General features: G+C 44.0%; 1 protein-coding gene across 3 annotated transcripts in view; it reads right to left on the bottom strand.

Moving 5' to 3' along the window:
* LOC124044246 (NGFI-A-binding protein 1-like) overlaps positions 1-19,041 on the bottom strand; it is a 43,630-nt gene extending 24,589 nt beyond the window's left edge. For 2 of the 3 annotated variants that reach the window (XM_046363855.1, XM_046363857.1), the window contains exons 1-3: positions 18,868-19,041; positions 6,212-7,035; positions 5,869-6,002 (exon numbers count right to left, since the gene is read on the bottom strand). In XM_046363855.1, the coding sequence (XP_046219811.1) occupies positions 5,869-6,002; positions 6,212-7,035; positions 18,868-18,892 (983 nt within the window). In that variant the 5' untranslated portion in view covers positions 18,893-19,041. Of the gene's footprint in view, positions 1-5,868; positions 6,003-6,211; positions 7,049-18,867 lie in introns of all 3 variants that reach the window. The other variant, XM_046363856.1, reaches the window with a different exon arrangement.
* Between the last annotated feature and the right edge of the window lie 522 nt (positions 19,042-19,563).

Here is a 19,563-nt window from a genome sequence, read left to right as displayed (position 1 = left end):
GCTTTGCGAGGTCTCTCTAACTGAACATACATGATCTAATTGATTGACAGTTGGTATTCAGCAGTCATAATAGTGTGCCTTATTTACTTTGAAGAACTACATAGTGATTTTTTCAGACAACATAGACAACAGCTCTATGGAGATGAGATGTTGACTTGGAATGAAATAATAAAGTCATCAAATGTAATATACACAACTGAAATATTTGATTAAAGTAATTGTGAAAAGCCCTGTACATAGCCTCACTGTTGTTATTTTACTGTGTAACTTTATTATTATAATTTAAACTTGAGTTTACTTAGTAAATATTTTCTTAACTCTTATTTTTCTTAGAACTGCATTGTTGGTTAAGGGCTTCACCGTAAGGTCCACACCTGTTGTATTCGGCGCATGTGACAAACAACATTTTATTTGGATAAATGATGGTTAATAAGTGATAAGCACTAATGGACAGTCACTACAATCATGGGACTTCTATAAATCGATTTATTCTGTTTTACCACAGCATTTAACCCACATTAATGCATAGTGCATTTAATGTTATGAAAAGCAAATGTAAAATCAGTGATTATTTTTTAATAATTGAAATAAAAAAAATAATTTTAATAATTGAAACATTCAGGTTACATCAACTAAGCCAAAAGGATGGTGGAAGCGGGGACAATGTCCGTCCCATAAAAATAATTATTTATGAATCAGCAACAACATCACGACGCGAAGAAGTGAGAAAGACACAGGCGTTGGGTGGAATTTTCCGTCGTTGTGGTTGCCAGCCAGGAAGCACCTGCATGTCTGATTAAAACCTCTGTCATCAAGAAGGAGTAAAGGAGTGGCTGGCACAAGCAGGCTGGCAACTTCCAAGATGGAACATGAGATTTTATACTCAAATAACTCATGTGGTATTTTCTATTTCAACTTTATTCTCAAGGACCAGTCATGAGAAGGCAATGCTGTCAAATAAAAGTATTTGATCAGGGATTGATCAGCTATGAAATTAGAATATAGAATGAGTATCAAATAACATTACTCGCATAATTTCTAATCCTCTTTTCTATATAGAAAATATATATACACTGCTCAAAAAAATAAAGGGAACACTAAAATAACACATCCAAGATCTGAATGAATGAATTATTCTTATTAAATACTTTTTACAGTTGAAGTCGGAAGTTTACATACACCTAAGCCAAATACATTTAAACTCAGTTTAGCAGAATTCCTGACATTTAATCTGAGTAAAAATTCCCTGGTTTAGGTCAGTTAGGATCACCACTTTCTTTTAAGAATGTGTAATGTCAGAATAATAGTAGAGATAATTTATTTCAGCTTTTATTTCTTTCATCACTATACCAGTGGGTCAGAAATGTACATACACTCAATGATTATTTAGTAGCATTGCCTTTAAATTGTTCAGTTGGGTGAATTTTTGCCCATTCAGCCTGACAGAGCTGGTGTAACCGAGTCAGGTTTGTAGGCCTCCTTGCTCGTGCACGCTTTTTCAGTACTGCCCACAAATTTTCTATAAGATTGAGGTCAGGGCTTTGTGATGGCCACTAATACCTTGACTTTGTTGTCCTTAAGCCATTTTGCCACAACTTTGGAAGTATGTTTGGGCTCATTGTTCATCTGGAAGCCCCATTTGCGACCAAGCTTTAACTTCCTGAATGATGTCTTGAGATGTTGCTTATGTTGCAATATAGCCACATACCTTTCCCCCCTCATTATGCCATCTATTTTGTGAAGTGCACCAGTCCCTCCTGCAGCAAAGCACCCCCACAACATGATGATGCCACCCCCGTGCTTCACAGCTGGGATGGTGTTCTTCGGCTTGCAAGCCTCCCTGTCACACCTTGGTCATTGTATTTTGTGTTTTTGTTATATGTTTGGGTAGGCCAGGGTGTGACATGGGTTTATATGTTGTATTCGTATTGGGGTTTGTATTATTTGGGATCGCGGCTGATTAGGGGTGTTGTTAGGCTTGGCTGCCTGAGGCGATTCTCAATCAGAGTCAGGTGCTTATCGTTGTCTCTGATTGGGAACCGTATTTAGGGAGCCATAGTTTCGCTTTGTATTCGTGGGTGATTGTTCCTGTCTCTGTGTTGTAGTCACCAGATAGGCTGTAATTAGTTTCACGTTCCGTTCTGTTGTTTTTGTATTTAGTTATTTCATGTATCGTTTTGTTTTCTTTCATTAAAGTCATGAGTAACCAACACGCTGCATTTCGGTCCGACTCTTCCTTCAACAGACAAACGCCGTTACAGAATCACCCACCACTCACGGACCGAGCAGTGTGTAAACTGGCAAGAGCGAAAGGAGGACGTTATGGAAGGTAGAGGCATGGAGTATACGACGTGGGAAGAAATCGACAGGTGGGCGGCCGACCCAGAGAGAGTGCAGGCGCCCGCCTGGGATTCGCTTCAGCAGTGAGAAGAGGGCTACAGGCGAATGGAGTCAAAAAGGAAAACACTGCGACGCTGAGCGAAAACCGAAAGTAACCCCCAATTATTTATTGGGGGAGGGCGCAGAGAGAGAGTGGCTGAGTCAGGGTTCAGACCTGAGCCAACTCTCCCTGTTAATCGTGAAGAGCAGTTGCAGTGGGAGAGGCTGCACCACTTGGAGAATTGGACATGGGAGGAGGAATTAGACGGTAAAGGACCCTGGGCTCAGCCTGGAGAATATCGCCGTCCCAAGGAAGAAATAGAAGCGGCTAAAGCGGAGAGGCGCTGGTATGAGGAGGCAGCACGGCGACGCGGTTGGAAGCCTGAAAAGCAGCCCAAAAAAAATATTGGGGGGGGCTAGAAGGGAGTATGGTTATGCCAGGTAGGAGACCTGCGCAAACTCCCTGTGCTCACCGTTGGGCTAGAGAGACCGGGCAGGCACCGTGTTATGCTATGGAGCGCACAGTGTTTCCAGTGCGGGTGCAGAGCCAGGTGCGGCACATACCAGCCCTTCCTATTGGCCGGGCTAGAGTGGGCATCGAGCCAGGTAAGCTTGGGCAGGCTCGGTGCTCAAGAGCTCCAGTGCGCCTGCACGGTCCGGTCTATTCAGAGCCACCTCCACACACCAGTCCTCCGGTAGCAGCTCCCCGCACCAGGTTTCCTGTGCGTGTCCTCGATCCAGTACCACCAGTTCCAGCACCACGCACCAGGCCTCCAGTGCGCCTCGCCTGTTCAGCGCAGCCAGCGCTTTTCTCCTCTCCTGCGCTGTCGGAGTCTCCCGCCTGTTTAGCGCAGCCAGAGCCTTTCTCCTCTAATGCCAGAGTCTCCCGTTTGCCCAGCGCCGCCAGTGCTCCCAGTCGGCCCAGCGCCGCCAGTGCTCCCAGTCTGCCCAGCGCCGCCAGTCAGCCCAGCGCCGCCAGACAACCAGTCCCTTCCAGATCTGCCAGACAACCAGTCCCTTCCAGATCTGCCAGACAACCAGTCCCTTCCAGATCTGCCAGACAACCAGTCCCTTCCAGATCTGCCAGACAACCAGTCCCTTCCAGATCTGCCAGACAACCAGTCCCTTCCAGATCTGCCAGACAACCAGTCTCTTCCAGATCTGCCAGACAACCAGTCTCTTCCAGATCTGCTTGTCAACCTGAATCTTCCAGTTCTGCCAGCCAGCCAGGATTTACCGGAGCCTACTACCTGCCTGGGCTTACTCCTCAGTCCCGGGCTTGCCCCTCTGTCCCGGGCTTGCCCCTCTGTCCCGGGCTTGCCCCTCTGTCCCGGGCTTGCCCCTCTGTCCCGGGCTTGCCCCTCTGTCCCGGGCTTGCCCCTCTGTCCCGGGCTTGCCCCTCTGTCCCGGGCTTGCCCCTCTGTCCCGGGCTTGCCCCTCTGTCCCGGGCTTGCCCCTCTGTCCCGGGCTTGCCCCTCTGTCCAGGGCTTGCCCCTCTGTCCCGGGCTTGCCCCTCTGTCCCGTGCGCGAAGGGGAGGAACAAGGACATTAATGGAGTGGGGTCCACGTCCCTAGCCAGAACCGCCACCATGGACAGACGCCCACCCGGACCCTCCCTATGCTCTTGAGGTGCGTCCGGGAGTCCGCACCTTATGGGGGGGGGGGGTTCTGTCACGCCTGGGTCATTGTATTTTGTGTTTCTGTTATATGTTTGGGTAGGCCAGGGTGTGACATGGGTTTATATGTTGTATTCGTATTGGGGTTTGTATTTTTTGGGATCGCGGCTGATTAGGGGTGTTGTTAGGCTTGGCTGCCTGAGGCGATTCTCAATCAGAGTCAGGTGATTCTCGTTGTCTCTGATTGGGAACCGTATTTAGGGAGCCATAGTTTCGCTTTGTATTCGTGGGTGATTGTTCCTGTCTCTGTGTTGTAGTCACCAGATAGGCTGTAATTAGTTTCACGTTCCGTTCTGTTGTTTTTGTATTTAGTTATTTCATGTATCGTTTCGTTTTCTTTCATTAAAGATCATGAGTAACCAACACGCTGCATTTCGGTCCGACTCTCTTCCTTCAACAGACGAACGCCGTTACACTCCCCCTTTCCCCTCCAAACATAACGATGGTCATTATGGCCATACAGCTCTATTTTTGTTTCATCAGACCAGAGGACATTTCTCCAAAAACTATGGTATTTGTCCCCATGTGCAGTTGCAAACTGTAGTCTGGCTTTTTTATGGCAGTTTTGGAGCAGTGGCTTCTTCCTTGCTGAGTGGCCTTTCAGTTTATGTCGATATAGGATTTTTTTTACTGTGGATATTAGATACTTTTGTACCGGTTTCCTCCAGCATCTTCACAAGGTCCTTTGCAGTTGTTCTGGGATTGAGTTGCACGTTTCTCACCAAAGTACGTTCATCTCTAGGAGACAGAACGAGTCTCCTTCCTGAGCGGTATGACGGCTGCGTGGTGCCATGGTGTTTATACTTGCGTACTATTGTTTGTACAGATGAACGTGGTACCTTCATGCATTTGGAAATTGCTCCCAAGGATGAACCAGATTACTATTTTTTTCTGATGTCTTGGCTGATTTCTTTTGATTTTCCCATGATGTCAAGCAAAGAGGCACTAAGTTCGAAGGTAGGCCTTGAAATACATCCACAGGTACACCTCAAATTGACTCAAATTAGCCTATCAGAAGCTTCTAAAGCCATCACATCATTTTCTGGAATTTTCAAAGCTGTTTAAAGGCACAGTCAACTTAGTGCATGTACACTTCTGACCCACTGGAATTGTGATACAATGAATTATAAGTGAAATAATCGGTCTGTAAACAATTGTTGGAAAAATGACTTGTGTCATGCACAAAGTAGATGTCCTAACCGACTTGCCAAAACTATAGTTTGTTAAAAAGAAATTTGTGGAGTGGTTGATAAACAAGTTTTAATGACTCCAACCTAAGTATGTAAACTTCCAACTTCAACTGTATATATATATACTGTGACTGTTTGAGGTTGTGGACAGGTGTCTTTTATACTGACAAGTTCAAACAGGTGCCATTAATACAGGTAACGAGTGGAGGACAGAAGAGCCTCTTTAAAGAATAAGTTACAGGTCTGTGAGAGCCAGAAATCTTGCTTGTTTGTAGGTGACCAAATGCTTATTTTCCACCATAATTTGCAAATGAATTCATTAAAAATCCTACAATGTGATTTTCTGGATTTTGTTTCTCATTTTATCTGTCATAGTTGAAGTGTACCTATGATGAAAATTACAGGCCTCTCTCATATTTTTAAGTGGGAGAACTTGCACAATTGGTGGCTGACTAAATACTTTTTTGCCCCACTGAATATATATATATATATATATATGTTTTCTTTTTATGACCCATAATTATACACATTGAAAGTATTTCCATTCATCCTCCTGATGCTTGGACTGCTTACGAAATCACACTACTTTCAGTGTGTGTGTGCGCACGTGTGTGTTTTCTCACTTGCTAGTCCTGTAGGTGTACTTGTAGGTGACCTCGCGAGAGACCTGTCTAGCCAGACCAAACAACTCTTCTCGCCTGGTCAGCAGGGAGACCTCCTTCATACACAACTGAGCTGCTGCCTCATTCACTGTCAGCTAGACACAGAGAAGGGGGAGGAGGAGAGGAGGGGAAGAAGAGGTGTTGGAGGGTCATTGTTATAACGAGTTCTCAATTTCGGGAAAGTTGAATAACAACAATTAAGTTCCTAAATATCTGTAAATGTTACTTTTTTGCACACCGAGGCCACACACAGACAAACAGACACAAACAGACACATGCACAAACACCCTCTTTCCCCATCTACCTCGTGAAGTGTGAAGTGCTTGCCATCCTTCCTCTTGGAGTCAAAGCGTCCGTAGATTGCGCTGTACTTGCGTATCTCTTCTTCCCTCCTCGGGTCCTCCTCCTCCATGTCCAGGATGTGGCAGATCACCTTGGACAGCTTCTTGTTACCCCGCAGCCCCTCCTTCACCTCGGACGGGTCGCTCCGGGGCAGCGCCTGGGCCAGCCGTTCCACGCACTCTGCCAGCGACCTCAACGCTGCGGCATCTAGTACCTCCTCTCCGCGTGGGGACGGCGGCGAGGGAGAACCCAGACCCAGGGTCATCTCAGCAGGGGACAGGCTTCGCTCGCTCTCCGCTCCCCCTCCCCCGCCGCGAGAGGACAAGGAGCCCCAGAAACGAGGTTCGCTGCCAATCTGCACTGGAGACCCAGAGGCCGTACATCCTCGTCCCTCGCCCCCCACCCCTGACGGCCCCACACATTCCGCCGCCGGTGAGAGAGCGGGCACCGTGACGTGGGCGCTAGCCTTAGAATTACCGTTAGCTTCCAGCTTGTAGACGGGGATGCTGCAGACAGGGAGAGAGGCTAGGGGCTGGTTGAACAGGGCCGGGTTGGTGACCCAGTCTCGCAGGGCCTTCTGGAGCCTCCTAACATGGAGGGGCTTGCTGGCCATGCCCACCAGGGCCATGATCTCCAGGAACTCCTCCTCGGCCGCCTCACACAGCTGCTGCACGTCGTCGCCACCCTGCTGGATGAAGGCCCCGTAGTAAGACAGCAGGTTGGCCCTCTGGAGGATCCTGTAGAGCTGGAGCTCCCCAAGGGTCCTGGGTAACACCGCCGCCATCCCTGACAGAACACACTGACAACTTAGTTTCAATGCTGCCAACATACCTGACAGAACACACACACACTATTGCCATATACTTTAACAGTCATAAAAACGATGACATAACATGCTGTGTCAAGTCTGAGAAGGGATAGTCTCAACACTGTGAAAACCACTATGAAATTATAAAACCAGCCACATGCACATAATACAAATAAATTGTTCATAGTCAAACTCCAGAAATACAAAGTAGATTTCAGCCGTGAAAGACCTGAACAATAAATAAATCGTAAGTAAAAACACAGCAAAAATATACCAGATATATACACTTCTAATGTCCTGTAGATTAGAGGGATAGAGAACATGAAGCAGTGGAGCATGCAGACACAGAGAGGCAGCTCTGAATCCATCCCAGCATGCAACACTCCTGGAGACCAGGGAGAGTTACACATCATACATACTCTTCAGCACACGTAGTTGCTCGCTCTCGCTTTAGATCCGTTAGGCATTGCAGATCAAGATAATGTTATCCTGTTCACTATTGGAAGGTTTATCAAATCAAATCAAATGTATTTATATAGCCCTTCGTACATCAGCTGATATCTCAAAGTGCTGTACAGAAACCCAGCCTAAAACCCCAAACAGCAAGCAATGCAGGTGTAGAAGCACCTGTACAGAAACCCAGCCTAAAACCCCAAACAGCAAGAAATGCAGGTGTAGAAGCACCTGCTCTTTAAAACATTTTCCTCTCTCTCGCTCAACGTCAACAAAACTAAGGAGATGATTGTGGACTTCAGGAAACAGCAGAGGGAACACCCCCCTATCCACATCGATGAAACAGTAGTGGAGAGGGTAGCTAGTTTTAAGTTCCTCGGCATACACATCACAGACAAACTGAATTGGTCCACTCACACTGACAGCGTCGTGAAGAAGGCGCAGCAGCGCCTATTCAACCTCAGGAGGCTGAAGAAATTCGGCTTGTCACCAAAAGCACTCACAAACTTCTACAGATGCACAATCGAGAGCATCCTGGCGGGCTGTATCACCGCCTGGTACGGCAACTGCTCCGCCCTCAACCGTAAGGCTCTCCAGAGGGTAGTGAGGACTGCACAACGCATCACCGGGGGCAAACTACCTGCCCTCCAGGACACCTACACCACCCGTTGTTACAGGAAGGCCATAAAGATCATCAAGGACATCAACCACCCGAACCACTGCCTGTTCACCCCGCTATCATCCAGAAGGCGAGGTCAGTACAGGTGCATCAAAGCTGGGACCGAGAGACTGAAAAACAGCTTCTATCTCAAGGCCATCAGACTGTTAAACAGCCACCACTAACATTGAGTGGCTGCTGCCAACACACTGTCATTGACACTGACCCAACTCCAGCCATTTTAATAATGGGAATTGATGGGAAATGATGTAAATATATCACTAGCCACTTTAAACAATGCTACCTTATATAATGTTACTTACCCTACATTATTCATCTCATATGCATATGTATATACTGTACTCTACATCATCGACTGCATCCTTATGTAACACATGTATCACTAGCCACTTTAACTATGCCACTTTGTTTACTTTGTCTACACACTCATCTCATATGTATATACTGTACTCGATACCATCTACTGTATGCTGCTCTGTACCATCACTCATTCATATATCCTTATGTACATGTTCCTTATCCCCTTACACTGTGTATAAGACAGTAGTTTTGGAATTGTTAGTTAGATTACTTGTTGGTTATCACTGCATTGTCGGAACTAGAAGCACAAGCATTTCGCTACACTCGCATTTAACATCTGCTAACAATGTGTATGTGACAAATAAGATTTGATTTGATTTGATTTATCTCTCACAGGGTTGTGGTAGTAACCTGTTGCACTGATGTTAAGGCCGAGGTATGCATAGTTTTTTTGTGTGCTCTAGGGCAATGGTATCTAGTTGGAATTTGTATTTGCGGTCCTGGCAACTTTTTTGGAACACCATTATTTTTGTCTTACTGAAATATACTGTCAGGGCCCAGGTCTGACAGAATCTGTGCAGAAGATCTAATTGCTACTGTAGGCCCTCCTTGGTTGGGGACAGAAGCACCAGATCATCAGCAAAGAGTAGACATTTGACTTCAGATTCTAGTAGTCTCTCTCACAGCATGGAGTCAACCATTGTGTGTGTATGTATTGTATGTGTGAATTCCTTCCCCACTCCCTGTCCCCAGTACAGTTTATAGCTAGCTACCCAACAGAGCCAGTGAGAAGAGTGACAGGGAGTAGGGAGTGAAATGGAGCAACAAGGCAGGTTGCTGTCTATCACAGTGGCCCATTTACATTACATTGCACTGCATCTGCGCACAAAAAGTGGGTTGTGCACTGAGAATCACACACACACACAAACACTTCAGCCAATCCCAATGTGCAGTTATAAATCAACTCAATCCCAGTTTTCATACCCCTTGACTTATTCCACATGTTGCAGCCTGTTACAGCCTGAATTCAATATTGATAATCACAAAGTGAAAGTGTTTTTAGAAGGTTTTACAAATGTATTGGAAATTAAATGGAGAAATGCATGTGAGTCTTCCTGGGTAAGTCTCTAAGAGCTTTGCATACCTGGATTGTACAAGATTTGCACTTTTAAACTTTTTTTGAATTCTTCAAGCTCTTTCAAATTGGTTGTTGATCATTGCTAGACAGGCATTTTCAAGTCTAGCCATAGATTTCCAAGCTGATTTAAGTCAGAATTGTAACTAGGCCACTCAGGAACATTCAATGTTGTCTTGGAAAGCAACTCCAGTGTATTTTTGGCCTTGTGTTTAAGGTTATTGTCCAATGGTGAATTTGTCTCCCAGTGTCTGTTGGAAAGCAGACAGAACCAGGTTTTCCTCTAGGATTTTGCCTGTGCTTAGATCTATTCTGTTTAGATGTATCCCCAAAAAACTCCCTAGTCCTTGCCAATGACAAGCATACCCATAACATAATGCAGCTACCACCATGCTTGAAAATATGGTGAGTGGTACTCAATGATGTGTTGTGTTGGATTGGCCACAAACATAACACTTTGTATTCAGGACAAAAAGTTCATTTTAAAGTTAATTGCCACATTTTTAGCAGTTTTAGTTTAGTGCCTTATTGCAAACAGGATGCATGTTTTGGAATAATTGTATTAAGTACAGGCTTCCTTCTTTTCACTCTATCAATTAGGTTAGTATTGTGAGTAACTACAATGTTGTCGATCCATCCTCAGTTCTCCTATCACAGCCATTACACACCATTGGCTTCAATGTGAATTCCCTGAGTGGTTTCCTTCCTCTCTGTCAACTGAGATAGGAACGATGCCTGGATCTTACTGACAAATCAAAACAAATAAATCTAGCTAGCTTTCAGCTGACTGTTGTTAGCTAACGTTAGCTAGCTAGCTGGCAACCTACAGTTGAAGTCGGAAGTTTACATACACTTAGGTTGGAGTCATTAAAACTCATGTTCAACCACTCCACAAATTTCTTGTTAACAAACTATAGTTTTGGCAAGTCAGTTAAGACATCTACTTTGTGCATGACGCAAGTTATTTTTCCAACAATTGTTTACAGACAGATTATTTCACTTATAATTCACTGTATCACAATGCCAGTGGGTCAGAAGTTTACATACACTAAGTTGACTGTGCCTTTAAACAGCTTGGAAAAGTCCAGAAAATGATGTCATAGGCTAATTGACAATTTAAGTCAATTGGAGATGTACCTGTGGATGTGTTTCAAGGCCTACCTTCAAACTCAGTGCCTCTTTGCTTGACATCATGGGGGGGAAAATAAATCATACCTCAGAAGAAAACAAATTGTAGACCTCCACAAGTATGGTTCATTCATGGGAACAATTTATAAATGCCTGAAGGTACCACATTCATCTGTACAAACAATAGTACAAAAGTATAAACACCATGGGACCACGGAGCAGTCATACCACTCAGGAAGGAGACGCGTTCTCTCTCCTAGAGATTAACGTACTTTAGTGCAAAAAGTGCATATCAATCCCAAAACAACAGCAAAGAGTCTTGTGAAGATGCCTGAGGAAACAGGTACAAAAGTATTTATATCCACAGTAAAACGAGACCTATATCGACATAACCTGAAAGGCCGCTCAGAAAGGAAGAAGACACTGCTCCAAAACCGCCATAAAAAAGCCAGACTACGGTTTCCAACTGCACATGGGGACAAAGTTTGTACTTTTTGGAGAAATGTCCTCTGGTCTGATGAAACAAAAATAGAACTGTTTGGCCATAATGACCATTGTTATGTATGGTGGAAAAAGGGGGAGGCTTGCAAGCCGAAGAATACCATCCCAACCGTGATGCACGGGGGTGGCAGCATCATGTTGCGGGGGTGCTTTGCCTTAGGAGGGACTGGTGCCCTTCACAAAATTGATGGAACATGAAGGAAAATTATGTGGATAATATTGAAGCAACATCACAAAACATCAGTCAGGAAGTTAAAGCTTGGTCACAAACGGGTCCTCCAAATTGACAATGACCCCAAATCTTCTTCCAAAGTTGTGGCAAAATGGCGTAAGGACAACAAAGTCAAGGTATTGGAGTGGCCATCACAAAGCCCTGACCTCAATCCTATAGAAAATTTGTGGGCAGAACTGAAAAAACGTGTGCGAGCAAAGAGGCCTACAAACCTGACTCAGTTCCACCAGCTCTGTCAGGAGGAATGGGCCACAATTCACCTTACTTATTGTGGGAAGCTTGTGGAAGGCTACCTGAAACGTTTGACCAAAGTTAAACGATTTAAAGGCAATGCTACCAAATACTAATTGAGTGTGTTTTTTTATGTTTAAAAAAATATACACAGTACCAATGAAGAGTTTGGACACACCTACTCATACAGTGTAGAATAATAGTAAAGACATCGGAACTATGAAATAACACATATGGAATCATGTAGTAACCAAAAAAGTGTTAATTGAAATGCACCTAATGAAGCTGGTTGAGAGAATGCCAAGAGTGTGCAAAGCTGTCATCAGGGCAAAGGGTGATGAATCTCAAATATATTTGGATTTGTTCGACACTTTTTTGATTACGACATGACGATGTGTTATTTCATAGTTGTCTTCACTATTATTCTAAAATGTAGAAAATCGTAAAAATAAAGAAAACCATGTAATTTCTACCTTTATTTAACTAGGCAAGTCAGTTAAGAACAAATTTTTATTTTCAATGACGGCCTAGGAACAGTGGGTTAACTGCCTGTTCAGGGGCAGAATGACAGAATGACCTTGTCAGCTCGGGGATATGAACTTGCACCCTTGCGGTTACTAGTCCAACGCTCTAACCACTAGGCTACCCTGCCACCCCAGGTGTGTTCAAACTTTTCACTGCTACTGTATAAATAATATATATATATATTACATTTACATAATTATTCAGACCCTTTACTCAGTACTTTGTTGAAGCACCTTTGGCAGCGAATACAGCCTCAAGTCTTCTTGGTTATGACGCTACAAGCTGGGCACACCTGTATTTGGAGAGTTTCTTCCATTATTCTCTGCAGATCCCCTCAAGCTCTGTCAGGTTGGATGAGGAGCATTGCTGCACAGATATTTTCAGGTCTCTCCAGAGATGTCCGATCGAGTTCAAGTCCGGGCTCTGGCTGGGCCACTCAAGGACATTCAGAGACTTGTCCCAAAGACACTCCTGTGTTGTCTTGGCTGTGTGCTTAGGGTTGCTGTCCTGTTGGAAGGTTAACCTTCGCCCCAGTGTGAGGTCCTGAGCACTCTGGAGCAGGTTTTCATCAAAGATCTCTCTGTACTTTGCTCCGTTCATCTTTGCCTCAATCGTGACTTGTCTCCCAGTCCCTGAAAAACACCCCCACAGCATGATGCTGCCACCACCACGCTTCACCGTAGGGATGGTGCCAGGTTACCTCCAGATGTGACGCTTGGCATTCAGGCCAAATAGTTAAATCTTGGTTTCATCAGACCAGAGAATCTTGTTTCTCATAGTCAGACTTCAGGTGCCTTTTGTCAAACTCAAAGCGGGCTGTCATGTGCCTTTTACTGAGGAGTGGCTTCCGCCTGGTCACTCTACCATAAAGGCCTGATTGGTGGAGTGCTGCATAGATGGTTGGCCTTCTGGAAGGTTCTCCCATATCAACAGAGGAACTCTAGAGCTTTGTCAGAGTGACCATCGGGTTCTTGGTCACCTCCCTGACCAAGGCCCGATTGCTCAGTTTGGTCAGGCAGCGAGCTCCAGGAAGAGTCTTGGTGGTTCGAAACTTCATCCATTTAAGAATGATGGCGGATACTGTGTTCTTGTACCTTCAATGCTGCAGACATTTTTTGGTACCCTTCCCTAAATCTGTTCCTTGACACATCCTGTCTCAGACCTCTACGGACAACTTCTTTGTGCTTTGACATGCACTGTCAACTGTGGGACCTTATATAGACAGGTGTGTGCCTTTCCTAATCATGTCCAATCAAATTGGACATGATGGACTCCAATGAAGTTGTAGAAACATCTCAAGGATGATCAATGGAAACAGGATGCACCTGAGCAAAGGGTCTGAATACTTATGTAAATAAGGTATTTCTGTTTTTTATTTTTAATACATTTGCAAAAAATTGTCAATATGGGGTATTGTGTGTAGATTGATGTAAAAATGGACTAAATGAAAAAAATGCACAATAAGGCTGCGACATAACAAAATGTGGGAAAAGTAACCAACAGTACCTGCAGAAAGTTCTCACACTCCTTAAAATTGATCACATTGATATTTCGTGTCACTGATCTACATACCCCATAATTTCAAAGTGGAACTTTGTTTGTAGAATATTTTTTAATTAATAAAGCATTAAAAGCTGAAATGTATTGAGTCAGTAAGTATTCAACCCTTTGTTATGGCCTCAGTAAGTTCAGGAGTAGAAATATGCGTAACAAGTCGCATAATACGTTGCATGGACTCATTCCATGTTCAATAAAAGTTGTTAACATGATTTTTGAATGAGTACCCAATCTCAGACATATAATTATCTGTAAGGTCCCTCAATCGAGTAGTGAATTTCAAGCACAAATTCAACAACAAAGACCAGGGGGGTTTTTCAATGCCTCGCAAAGGGCACTGATTGGTAGATGGATAAAAAATAAAAAAAAGCAGATGCTGATTATCCCTAGTTATTAATTACACTCTGGATGGTGTATCAATACACCCAGTCACTACCAAGATACAGACGTCTTTCCTAACTCAGTTGCCGGAGAGGAAGGCAACTGCTCAGAGATTTCACCATTGGCCTCATAGTGATTTTAAAACAGTTGCAGAGTTTAATAGTTGAGATATGAGAAAACTGAAAATGTAGTTATTCCACAACACTAAACTAAATGACAGAGTGAAAAGAAGGACGTCTGTACAGTTCAACGAGGCACTTAAAGCTGCAATATGTCACTTTTTGGGCGACCTGACCAAATTCACATAGAAATGCAAGTTATAGAACTCAAATTCGCATTGAAAGCAAGTTTAAGAAGTGGTAGATATGTTCTATTTCTATGCTTTCAGTTTTTAAAATTTCATTTTTGCGTCTTTTACTTTCAGTTTTCTACTCCAAACAACTGAAAAAAAAATTGTGTATGAAAACTATATATTTCACGGTTTAAATGGTACAATGATTTCTTTGTAACAAAATTAAGCGAACTATTATAATTTCAGGAAGCAAGAAATGGTGGAGTGATTTCCGCATGGTGCATCTTTAAGTAATACTGCAAAAAAATGTGGCAAAGAAATGTACTTTTTCTATTAGATATTTCTGCATTTCATATTTCTGTTTTCACTTGGTCATTATTGGGTACTGTGTTTAGATGGGTGAGATGAAAAAAGTGTTTTATCCATTTAGAATGCATGCTGTAACACAACAAAATGTGGAATAAGGGGTATGAATACTTTCTGAAGGCACTGTAGCTAGCTATTTACAGTATCCTAGGTTAGTTCACATAGGCTTCTTATGACTGTCAGTCTGGTGCAAGCAACTGTGTTGTTGCCGAGCAACCGACCCAGTGTTAGAACTCTGCGCTTCGGCTAAAATAGACGTTAGCATAGTCAGAAATGCTAAAAGAAAAATTTAGCATATCGTTGGTTCTTAATTGACAGAAATGAGCACGTGAGAGCGACATATTCTACATTTAATCAAAACTGTTGCCCCATAAACGTTTTCAGTCCGACAAGGTGGCAAGTTTAATGATCACTTTATAGATGCTGTAGTCTCGTTCTTATCCAATGCCTAGATATTGAGCTCGGTCGGGCCAAGACCTTGTCTTTTTCTCCTAATGCCGGACGGCTCATGACAAGAGGCAGGGAGTGTGTTGGGTACCTCCAATCAAGTTGATTTTTTAAGTTTCATCGACATTGGTGTCATATTGGTTTAGATATCATGTTAGGGAAATCTGAAGGATATCATGTTAGGGAAATCTGAAGGATATCATGGTAGGGAGATGTGAATGATATCATGGTAGGGAGATGTGAATGATATCATGGTAGGGAAATCTGAATGATATCATGGTAGGGAGATGTGAATGATATCATGGTAGGGAAATCTGAATGATATCATGGTAGGGAGATGTGAATGATATCATGGTAGGGAGATGTGAATGTAGCATTGAGATTCAAACATCCGTACTATACAGTCGTGACGAACTGCTCTGTGGCCGAGTCCCACTGCTCTTCCCACTGCTCTGTGGCTGAGTCCCACTGCTCTGTGGCTGAGTCCCACTGCTCTGTGGCTGAGTCCCACTGCTCTGTGGCTGAGTCCCACTGCTCTGTGGCTGAGTCCCACTGCTCTGTGGCTGAGTCCCACTGCTCTGTGGCTGAGTCCCACTGCTCTGTGGCTGAGGCCCACTGCTCTGTGGCTGAGGCCCACTGCTCTGTGGCTGAGTCCCACTGCTCTGTGGCTGAGGCCCACTGCTCTGTGGCTGAGGCCCACTGCTCTGTGGCTGAGGCCCAGTACTCCTAACTGGAGTCAGTTGACATCTCAATTAAAGATCAATTACAATTGGACAGGGCAAGAAGGCTAGAGGAGGATGAGTGCAGCTAGCATGGTGGTAATGTCAGTATCTCTCTGTTATCTTCTTTCTCTCAGTCACTTACTATTCCACATATCCTCTCCCTCTCTCCCCTCCTTCTCGCCCCTGCCTCTCCCTCCTTCTCGCCCCTGCCTCTCCCTCCTTCTCGCCCCTGCCTCTCCCTCCTTCCCGCCGCTGCCTCTCCCTCCTTCCCGCCGCTGCCTCTCCCTCCTTCCCGCCGCTGCCTCTCCCTCCTTCCCCTTCTCTCCCTCCTTCCCCTTCTCTCCCTCCTTCCCCTTCTCTCCCTCCTTCCCGCCGCTGCCTCTCCCTCCTTCCCCTTCTCTCCCTCCTTCCCGCCGCTGCCTCTCCCTCCTTCCCCTTCTCTCCCTCCTTCCCCTTCTCTCCCTCCTTCCCCTTCTCTCCCTCCTTCCCCTTCTCTCCCTCCTTCCCCTTCTCTCCCTCCTTCCCCTTCTCTCCCTCCTTCCCCTTCTCTCCCTGTCTGTGAGTCACCCTGATCTAGACAGACAGGTACTGCATGGGCTTCCTTTTTTCCCAGTCCAAAGTCAGACACCGTGGAACAAGCTTTACACCTTGCTTAACTACACACAGCCTAACCCAGCACACTAGAGTGACACACACACCTAGTCTACCTACACACACCCTTACCCAGGACACTACAGAGACAGCTGTGCACATACCCTGTGCTGGAGCGGGCAGGTAGCCTAGTGGGCCAGTAACCGCACGGTTGCTAGATCAAATCCCTAAGCTGCCAAGGTAAAAAAATCTGTCGTTCTGCCCTGCCCTTGAACAAGGCAGTTAACCTTGTACTGTACAACTTCCTAGGCTGTCATTGTAAATAAGAATCTGTTTTTAACTGACTTTCCTAGTTAAACAAAGGTGAAATAAAAATAATAAACACCTGGTCTAAATGAATTGTTTACAAGATTACCATGAATTGTTTATGAGGTTTAACATTTGATTTGAACAAATTATGGCAATCATCCTCTATTATTGGCAGTAAGAAACTGCTAGCCATTGGCTGGTAACAGCTGAGAACCGCTAGGTAACCAGCAAGCACAAAAACAATCAACCATTTCGAGAGAACAGAGCCCTAGAAATCATCTGATCACCTTCTAGTGGCGTAAGTACGAACTGACAAAAATGCACGGTCAAAGTGTAGAATAATTAATTATTCTGTCAAGGAAAATTATTTTTTATAGAGGCATACGAAGACAAAAGAAACATGACATTGTGTGAACACATTATTGCAGGAAATTAATGAATTAAATAAAATTCTGGAATTAAACAATTAACTATACAAATTAGCAAAAGCTGTATGCATTAAGGAAATCGCCGTCTGTCTCTAATTAGCGGCTGTTGTGTCCAGTGATTAAAGCAAATAAACGCCTATGAATTTAAGTTTTATAGTAAATGTCAAAAAATATGAAACAATTATTTGATTAAAAATACTGCATGCGGGTCAGGCATTATTTTATAAATGTGTTTGACCTTTATTTAACTAGGCAAGTCAGTTAAGAAAAAATTCTTATTTTCAATGACGGCCTAGGAACAGTGGCAGAACGACAGATTTGTACCTTGTCAGCTCGGGGATATGAACTTGCAACCTTCCGTTTAGTAGTCCAACGCTCTAACCACTAGGTTACCCTGCTGCCCCTATAGCCCATAGAAATTAAGAACAGACAAAGACAGTCAAAAACCTCATCGTAAGGAATAACAGGTTTGTCCTGTATGTATGAGATAGATATATATTTTTTTATATATTTTAATTTCAATGATCGTGTCTTAGTGTTAAACAAGGATTTATGCATTTCATCTCTGGACTTTTTTTAAATCCAGTAAAGTAGTAATTATAATCACTAAAGATGACAACAAAAAACTTAAGTCAAAATAATTGTATTTTCAAGTATAGTTTACTAACCACCTGAATCAAATTTTATTTACAGTACATAGTGGGGTCATATTAGTTTGTAACCCAAATGGTTCAGTCACTCCGGATGTTTTCCTGGTAAGACTGATTTCCTGGATATCTCCTAGTCTGTCAAACAGTGCTGTAGCTCTGCCACTTTCCACTGCAGATGCTGAAGGCCGACAAGGCGGATGTGGTGGATTGAGATGCAGCCCATGCAACAACAACAAAAAAACGGATCTCTCTCGTTTAAACTGGCGGATTTTGATGGGGATTTAAAAAAAATGTTAATTAGGTTGACGCACAGGTGCATCAATAGACTTCAGCTGTGTGTTGTGTTTTTGTTGTTGTTGTAATTTTCGGTTTTAGTAAATGACAACAAAATCACTTTAATTAACTGTACTCAGATATATTAAGTGCAACAGGTTTCTTCATATTCCTTAAATGTTTTGAGTAGTGACAACTCATTGGAGTAGTGTAGACGCCCAACGGTTGTGTCCCTGCGCCCGGGAATAATGGGTTTGAGTTTCCCACTCATAGACGAGCCTAAAAACTCCGTCCCGCTTCCACTGTCGTTGTTGCCCAAATGCACAGCAGTTCACAACTCTACTCTCCGCATACAAAAGTCATACAAACCGTATCAATTAGTTTATGTGCCAACATATTGAATGACCCTTACAGGACGTGCACTTCATCAACAATAGGTACGCTTATCAACAATTCGTCTTATCACTCCCAGTCCATTCTTTGTGATATTGGTCATGCCATATCATGTCTACAACATTATTTAGCCTATTAAAGTCCAACCAAGATCGTCTATGGATGCGTCTCAAGTTTGCGCCCTGCCAGAAAAGGAAAGAAAACATCTACAGCCTACCTGCAGAACTCTTCACGCCGCTCATCCAACCTCTCGTTCCGTTCTTCACTTCTCCGTTCTCTCACGGCGAGAAAACTAATTATGAGTACGTGAAATAGAGGTTTAGAATAAAGGACCTGCTAAGTATACGTTCCACCCAACTCCCCTACTGTTGGGCTGCTCCTCCCTCGCTACATCTCTCACTCCCACGCGACTGCGTGACGCAGATCCCCACGTGTGTGTCTGGGGGGCGTGGGAGCCGCTGTGTGGAACGCCAAGCATCCTATCACACCAGGCAGCGACCGCGGTCAGAGGGATGGCAGAGGTTGGACTTCATTTTTGAAAAGCCAATTGTAGCATACTGAAAATAGGTCTACGCCCAAATGTCAATTAACACTGTCAACCAAATAAGGAGCGGTTCCCCAAGCATTATGTCGCCTATTCTACTGTCTTTGGGACAACCTCTCCACTATGTTTTTGTTGCGATTCAAGTGTGTTCCATTGCCACCTTCTTTTCACTTATTTTTTTTCAGTCCCACGGTAAGAGAACAGTAAAAACAACAACATTATGCTAACAACTCCTGTGCTTGGTTACATAAAGTGCTATGAAGATGCTGTAAAAAAAAAATCGGCAGGGGACATTTACATTACACTGAACTCTGAACCATTCTGATAATAGACGGTGTCCAATGATAAAGCGAGAGATATCTGAGAAAG

Source organism: Oncorhynchus gorbuscha, linkage group LG09, assembly GCF_021184085.1.
Source record: "Oncorhynchus gorbuscha isolate QuinsamMale2020 ecotype Even-year linkage group LG09, OgorEven_v1.0, whole genome shotgun sequence".
NCBI classification, from domain to species: domain Eukaryota; kingdom Metazoa; phylum Chordata; class Actinopteri; order Salmoniformes; family Salmonidae; genus Oncorhynchus; species Oncorhynchus gorbuscha.
This window is presented reverse-complemented; position numbering and strand designations above follow the sequence as displayed.